Here is an 8839-nt window from a genome sequence, read left to right on the forward strand (position 1 = left end):
CGGCCTGAAGGGAGGGAGTGGCCTAGAATTGGCTGTGTGTGTGTGTGTGTGTGTGTGTGTGTGTGTGTGTGTGTGTGTGTGTGTGTGTGTGTCTGTGTGTCTGTGTGTGGTGCTGGTGTGGTACGGTGGACACCCAGCTCTGCCTGTACGGAGCCCCCACCACCCGATCGTATTAACGTTTGCTAAGTCAGCTGAGGATGCAGGAGGCATGTGCAGGAGAGGAGGAGAGGGAGAAAAGGAGAGGAGAGGAGAGGAGGATGACATATGAGAGGACAGTGCGAAGAACAAAGGAAAACAGGAAGACAGGAGGCAGAAAGAAGAGTAGAGCACAAAGGAAGGAAGAGCTCACAATGTGAGCGAGACAGGAAAATGCTGTTGGCACATGAGGAGGAATAGAACATGGGACCAAACACAAAGGGACATGTAAAACTGTGAATAAGAGCTAATAAGGGATTAGGCACAGGCACAAGGCTGGACTGGAGAGAAATTTCATGAATGGTGATCAAAGAGCCACATAAATATTGTAATACAATATAACAGAGGCTTTAATAGATCCTCTCAAAATCCCAAATACAGGAGAGACTAATGCCTAAATACACACACACACTTCTCTGATGAAAAAAAAGCTGTTTCTCCCTCTAAGAGAACACACACACACACACACACACACACACACAGGTAGGTAAATTGCCTCATTTAATATGGACATAATGGCAGAGAAGTATAAAAAAAAAAATTTAAAAAAGGGGAAAAATTCTCTCCAGTGTTTTCTTATCTTCCAAATCCTTACGAACAGCGGGAAGAATTGCTGCCAATAGCAGCCTTCAGGAGCACATTGCTTTCACAGCAATTAATCGCAACATCAATTAAACAAAAGCTAGCATCCAAATCCGGCTACCCAGCATTCCAGGGAACCAAATCAATCTGGCAATGAGTCCGCATGTGTTGCATTCAATGCTCCAGAGGGTGTGTGTGTGTGTGTGTGTGTATAAACGCAACAGAGAGTGCAAGTGTGTCTGCGTGTGCGTGCACAGAAGGGCCCCTATATCACACCACGAGTATGTCCGTCTATGTTTCATGAGAAAGACTGCATGCGAAGGCAACATGTACGTGTCAAGTGAGTGTGTGCATTTGACCCTGAGTCGTGTGTGTGTGTGTGTGTGTGTCTCAGGAGTGCATTAATGTATGGCTGTGATGTCTATATGTGTGTGTGCATCTGATGATGTGTGTGTTTGGGTGTACATGCGTGTGTGTGTGTGTATCCAAAAAGCACTCAGCTATGCCTGGATAATAAAGCCCCTCTTTAGAAAGCGCCTGTGGGTCTGAAGCCATTATGTTCTTTTCCACTTCACAGTCTCAGACCTGATTAGGATCACTTCCCTGCCTTCACCTGAGCCAACCGGTCACACACACACACATCCAATCAGCACTGTGTGTTAGTTTAAACTCATAAGTTTCACAGGTTTACAGTATCTCTGCTAACTTGTGAGTGCAAGCAAGTATTTATCTGTGGCAAACAGCCAGGTTGCTGGTAAACTGTTGGACCACAACAGCACGTTCCCCCGCTCCCTCACACACTTCAGTGCAGATGCACAGGGGCAATTAAACAAGCCAGCAATCCAAATCCCAATCCCACATCAGCATTAAATCTTGGTAAAACACTCTGTGAATCATACACTGTTCCCATGCATTCCAGTGTGGATTCTTGATTTAATGCTGATGGAATGACTAGGAGAGAAACCTGCACAATCCCTTCTCCACTGTTCAAAGGAAAAAAAAAACTTGTTACAGAGGAATGGAGGTGAAAAACGAGAGTTGCATTAAGTGGCAGAAGCACTAAAGCATCAGTCGCCCGTGCCACAGCATCAGTGGCTATTAAGAGTGTGAAAAGACAAAGAAACCAGTTGCACGGAGATGCCACGACAAAACCATCACCACCACCACCACCACCACCACCCCCCCTCCCCACCCCCCCCCACACACACACACAATTCAAATCACTGTGACAACAGAGCGGGGATTTCTGTCTTATTAGAACAGCTGTGAGACAAACTGAGTTTTCCTCTCTGAGTAAATCACAAACTGGGTACTCAAGCAGACCGGGGCTCTCTGTATGTGGCACCAGAGATGTTAGAAATGTGGCTCGGTTTTTGGTTACAATTTTTTCTTTTCATACAACTTGTTTACTTCAGCCTTTAAGTTCATAATGATGGAGGGGATGCTGTGAATAATAATCAACTGTACGGGGTTTTAATTTGTACTAAAGTGTCTTGTTTATATATTTTTGATTCAATAGCAACTGCGTGACTTTAATTCTGACAGTCTCAGTTGAAGACATTTGTTGTGATGATCTGGTTATTCGGGAATAGACGCTTGGAGTTCACGGAGCTCAAATGCGTAAAAATCTGCCAAAAAAAGAGCTTTTAGAAACGCGCCTCTACACCATCAGGCAAAAACATTTTCTGTTTTACGACATATAAAAAAAAAACAAACAAAAAAAAAACATTCTATCTAAAATGAATGTCCTCTCGTTACTGTTAACATGCACCTGCTTCCCATCACAGGACAAGCGCGAATGCCAAACTCTCTCCGCCGCGGACATCTGTCTGTCGATCAACGCTGCCTGCTGCGGCGACCAGTTTTTGGAACAACCGAGCCATACAACACATGTTTCCACATACCTTCTTCAGCGTGACAGTCTTCCACTTGGTTCAGCAATAATATCCAAAGCACCGATATCAGCGTTTTACGGAGATCCATGTTTGTCTGGCCAGTTCCGCGGGGCTCTTGTCATCTCTCTCCAGCCTGCGCGCAACGCACCGCAGCAGAGACGCACTCGGTGTTTGAATGGAGCTGATGCCGTCTGGGCAAGTAGTGCAAGAGCCACGGAGCCACGCGGCCTATTTGATATCTCGGGGGAGGGTTTTGTCGACGAGATTGACACCGGGCGAGCGCAATGAAGTTGGATGTGGAGACGAGGGTACGGGAGGGTCGACCTATCAAGGAGCTGCAACCTGAAATCTCCGCGCCAGGTGTTTCCACTATAGTTAACGGAGACAACCCTGCAGCAGTTTTTTTTTTTTTTTTTTTTTTTTTACATCCTGTCGTTTTATAGCGAGAGGTGGGTAGGTGGGTGGGGTGGCATTAAGTAGGACCTGGGTTTGTGGATGTGGTGTCATAGGCTGTTAAAGAGTTTGGTGAGGATTATATCCAAAGCCCTGTACTTGTTTCGGGTTGGTGTCACAGTATTTTGGTTCTGAGGTCGAGGATTCATTGGGGGTCCTAAAGAAGAGTGCAGAAGACCCTCATTTTAATATTATTATTTTAACTTTATGTTGGAACTTAACTGGAAACTAAATCAAAACTCTTTAAATACAGAAAAAAAATGCTAGAAAAGTCTAGCCACTAATTTCGATTCTCATTAGTAAACAAACACAGAAAATGCCTATTTGCTATTAAGTATATTCTCCAAATATGTTATATTATATTCAACCTATGTGGCGAAAATTTTTAAATTTTAGACTTTAAAGTCACTGTCCATGGAATTCAAACACTCTCTTTGACACCCCAGTGATATTATTTAAAGACAAAAGAGATAGTGACAGTGGTAGCCCTCTGATACATCTATGTCAGTGTTCCCAAATTCTTTAACATAAACAAATGGAGACACTGACAACGTTATTTAGGCAAACATTTTTACATAACATCTACAGTAACACAGCAGAATTAAATCAGCATAATTGATATATATGTACATATGTATAAATATATAGCTGAATTTTTTTTCTTTTCACACAAATTGTCCACAAATTGACTTGAGATCATTTCTGTAATGAAAATCACTTCCTTTCTCAGGGGACTATTGATTTGATGCTACTTAAAGTGAGGAGCCATGTTCACAGTGTTCTGCACCAAGCAAATATTATCGAGCTTTTCTCCTGGGTTTGTTTGTGCTTCTTCAGACGGCAGGAGAGCAAGATGAACTGAAACACAGAAAATGCTGTTTCAAGGGTTTGCATCATTGTAACACATAGACTCCACCTAAGAGTCCCTTGCTCTATATATCTCATTGTAACCGCATGCACACGGACATAGTGAACACACACACAGGCAAGTGTACACACACACTTTGCCCTGAATTGATCATTCTCACAGTTTAGCTTGGAAAGCAATACAGTTTATTGCTGATTGACAAGCGAGATACCGTTTTTTTAAAGAGAAAAAGAGAAAACTAGTGGTGTGAACACAGGTTGTATCTCCAATCAATACAGTCTTTTCTGAGTGCTGAAAGGAGAAGGCTGCAGGAGATCCAAAGCGCTCTCTCTATTACATATCCATTTAAAAAAAAGAAGAAATCATCATATGCTTCATTCAAAATTTCCAACAGATTGTGGATCTTGACGATGAATCTCAACAAGAACATAAAAATACTGTTTAGCATGCAACCAGTTCCTTGGAAATTCAGTTGTATTCAAAAATATGTTCCTATTCTTCTGTTTAAAGAGCATTTCAGGCTAAGTGGCTGTGAGGATTACAATGACCCAATAATGTGGAGTTCTGTCGCTCATCAGTCTATTAAGTATATGAAATGATCCCTCCAGTTTTCACTTGCAATACACTGAAATTTACAGCTCCCCAAGTGAAACCTGAATGCAGAGTTCAGAATCCATTTATTTTCAGCTTTTGATCAAAGTTGACTTCAAAGCCTAAAGCTGAAACTTCCTCCAAAAAAAAAACATAGACCGACCATAGAGTCGCCATGATGATACTGAGCCTCCACTTGGCAGCTCTTCAATATGTACCGCCAGCCTCGGCTATTTAGCTACTTTTCAAACTTTAATGTCGTGCAAATGAAAAGGCTAGTCAGCACACCTAGTTTTCCCCCGCAGCAAGCCCTGCAACTGCCGGACATAAAACAGCTCTGTAATAAATGTAATAAGCACTTTTAATACCACACACACACACACACACACACACACACACACACACACACACACACACACACACTGTAGACAGCCCCTCCTATATGCTCCATAATCATCGGTAAGACTCATTATCACAGTTATCACCCAGCCCCCTCTCCATCCCTGCTCTCTCTACTCAAGCACGGGCTCACACGTGCACATAAACACACACACTCACACACAGATTATGGGCCATCAGCCTGACTGATCCTCCCCAGCAGGGGGGCTGGTAGCCTCAGTTCTGGGAGCTGACGAACATGATCATCTGTCCTCCTCTGTGGTCATTACTCACCAAGGACAGAGGCCAGCAGCTCCGCTCGCTCACTCACTCGCTCACTCACTCACTCACTCACTCACTCACTCACTCACTCACTCACTCACTCAGCTGTCCATTACACACATGCACACAGCAGTCTCTTTCATACTCTCACTCTCACACCACATATCCCCCACTACCACGTCTGCCAAATTTCAAAATGTAATGTCACTTTTGGTTTATATTGTCATCTGCATTTTGCAATTGGAATTCTTACAGCATTTTGTTACTGTCAACAAATCCAACCCAACTCCTCAAAGACCAAAACCAACAATTTGTACATCTCTAAACATCTCTATCTTGTCTGTGGCACTCCTCTCACAGCCAACTGGTTCCTCCTGAAAATATCAATAATTAAAGATGCTTCAAAATGATATAGTTTTACTTAATAAGTTGTGTACGATATTATTTAAAACAGCTGGGCCCTGAAGTTTTTAACAAGCGATACTCCATCAGGTGCAGGTATAGAGCATTTTCCAGGGACTATTTTCAAATGTGGATTAATACACACTATAGTGAGTATTTCAGGCAGCAGGACAGTGTTTGTGGCCCCATGTTCATTGTAATGATGCAACACGTCATCCTGTGCAGCGGCGCTGGTTACTGATGTGTTTTTAATCAACCCAGGAGCCACACACATTTATTATCAGCAACGCAGTCGCCAGGAGGTGCTTTGGGTAGATGGTGGACGTACAAAGGACGCAACTGGCACAGCAGAGACTGAGGTCTGAGGTATAGTCACTACAAGTGGATACTGTACTAGAAGATTGTATATTTTGTCGGAAAACACAATTGTTGTCTTTGACAAATCAGTAAATGAACAACATGCTGCATCCTCAAAGTGTAATCAGATCGCAATTACATTTCCTGCAAAACATATTTGCTGTCGCAGTTTAGTTGTATATAAATGTAACTTATAGGAGGCATGGTTGTTTTAATAGGGAACAACGAGGGAGGTCTATGGCACAGAGGAATAAACTAAACCAGGCTTTGGCTACACACACAATACTTGTTTGTTGGATTAATTAATTGTTGCTTTTGGTATTTTGATGGGATTTGTTTGCAAATTAGAAAAAATATCAAATATTATCAGCCTGAAGTGTCTAAGAAAAGCTCCTGCTCCATTCCACATTCCACACATACAGAAGTTTTTTCCCTTTTGCCCTCTGTCAACACATGCCCACATATCATGTGCAACGAGCACCGCGCCTCCACCCCCCACGTCCCCAACCCCAGTGTGCCTGCATTACTGATCAGGAACACAGTAACCAAGAGAAATAAAAAAAATAAAAAAAATGAGATGGGAGATGTAAATCACAGTCTGATATTGTGCGGAGGGGGGCGGGGGTGTTGAAGCAGTAAATACATGTCAATTCCAGAAGGGACCTCACACACACATACATGTACATGCAGCTCTGTCCTGCTGCTTCATCATGCGACAGTTTCATGCTGATGCGCTTTACTGGCCCCTCCCTCTCCTGCTCCTTCTCACATACACACCAGAGAGAGAGAGAGGAGAGGAGGAGAGGAGGAGAGGAGGAGGAGAAGAGGAGGAGGGAGCGGAGTCACTTGACCTTTTCTGTTCCCTGGCTGTTTTCCCAGTCATCCAAGCAGAACGAGGAGGGGGAACAAAGAGATAATGGGAGAAGAGGTGAGTGTGTGTGCACATACTTGAATACAGGCATGTAAGTGTACACACACACACACAAACACACACACTCTCACTCTCACTCTGAAACCACTGTTCACAAACACTGAACATCTGATATCTCTATGGAAGATCTCCAACCACACTGAAACTAACGAAATCGAACGAAATGAACATAGATACATTTCTTCTTCCTCCTTCTCTGTCAGTATAAGAAAATAACAAAAGTGTGCACCACAGCCATCATCTGGTAAGGAGTGGGACAGACAACCCGACCACACAGTCCCAGATACCTCTGGCCTGAGTACCATGTAAACCATGTTCCCAGTTCAATCCCAGCTGTGTACCTTAAGTTGCATGTCACGCTCCTCCCTCTCCCCATTTCCTGTCTATCTCTCTCTACTATTCACAAATATGGCAAAAATGTAAAATAAATAAATAAATAAGCAAAATTACGCTCAAACTCTCCATAATTATCTATGTTGCTTTTCAAACACTTCATAAAAAAAGACATAAAGAACAGAGAAAAGGGTTGGGACTGGCAGCTGTGTAATCTGCAGATTTGGCTGCTCTTGCAGGCATTCAGACTGAAAACAATGCGGGGGGGGGGGCATGATGGTGGAGCTGTGTTGATTATGGTACAGGTGAGACAATGAAACACAGTCTGAGTTTAAGTAATAGATTAATGTGTTTGCCAAAACACTGCACCACCGTAATACTCACAAACAGAATTTTGTGGCGGCTATTTTACTTTTCCGTTGTGACAGTCTGTTCACGTTACAAAGGAATCCACCAGGAATACGCGCTCGTATGTATTTGATTGGCCGACGCAGCATCTCACTGGATGACACCACGGTGTGTTGAGGGAAAAGTTGAGCCAGGTTCAATATTTTTGCTGGAGGCCTTTGCATTGGCAACACGAACTGGACTCATTCAAATGAATGAAGGGCCTGTGTGTCTTTTTATGAACACTGCCTTCATGGATGTGGTGAAAGTTACAATAAGGAAAGGGAGCAGTTTCAGGTTTGACACCACTGTCATTCTTGCTCTTTCTCCTCCTCCCTCCTGCATAATGTCACAGCAATCTTTTGACACACTTTGGGATTTAAGGAAAGCGTAGGAGGAGTGAGAAGGACTGTGGTGAGAGAAGAGGAGGGGAGGAGATGAGAGGGTTGACAGAAGAGAGGGATGAAGAGGAGAGGAGAAGAGAGGAGAGGAGAGGAGAGGAGATGGGGGAAAGAAGGAAGGAAGGAGAGGAAGCGGGTGTTGGACAACAGTAGGCTACAAGTCCCACATGTATTGTACCATCGCTGTCTTATTCCCAAGACGGGACCCTGTAAACGCTGCCAAGTGAAAAGGTGTTAATGTGTCTTTGAAAGAGATATACGCCTACACACATATACCCCTATAACCATATACACACATACAAGATGTGTCCCGTTAACACACGCACACACACACACTCGCAGCAGTGGTGACAATAATGGATACAGAGTGTTTCAAATGGACACAAGGGAGTGGGTGTCACTCTCTGCTTTATTCAGATGGGTGTGTGGAGAATCGTCATTCCCTTTATGAGATGATTAGCTGCCAGGCGTTAATCACACCAACATTTCATAATGAAATTAGATTACTGATACGCTCTAACAATATCTGTGGACGGATTGTTTTTATTGCCTTCATTAGTATTTCTATAATAGCCCGTTTGTGATTTGTTAGTAGATTTATTACAATCATACTTTTCTTTTATTAATGCAAATTAGATAATAACGTTTACGTGTGGTTTGACTATAAATCACAATTTAACTGATTGCTAGGGATAGCACATGTTTTGTGAAACTGACAATGGAAAAAGGTCATAGTTCATGAACTGGACTCAAACTTGTGGCTCAGAGAGTTTACCAGGAAGTT

The 8839-nt window shown here is 43.1% G+C and overlaps 1 protein-coding gene across 1 annotated transcript in view; it reads right to left on the reverse strand.

Annotated features, from left to right (window-relative positions):
* LOC111223014 (ephrin type-A receptor 7-like) overlaps window positions 1–2826 on the reverse strand; it is a 164858-nt gene extending 162032 nt beyond the window's left edge. The window contains exon 1 of the mRNA XM_022746973.1: window positions 2682–2826. Within this exon, the coding sequence (XP_022602694.1) occupies window positions 2682–2760 (79 nt within the window). The 5' untranslated portion in view covers window positions 2761–2826. The remainder of the gene's footprint in view (window positions 1–2681) is intronic.
* Window positions 2827–8839: the final 6013 nt, after the last annotated feature.

This window comes from Seriola dumerili, unplaced genomic scaffold (assembly GCF_002260705.1).
Source record: "Seriola dumerili isolate Sdu_G_001 unplaced genomic scaffold, Sdu_1.0 BDQW01000110.1, whole genome shotgun sequence".
NCBI classification, from domain to species: Eukaryota; Metazoa; Chordata; class Actinopteri; order Carangiformes; family Carangidae; genus Seriola; species Seriola dumerili.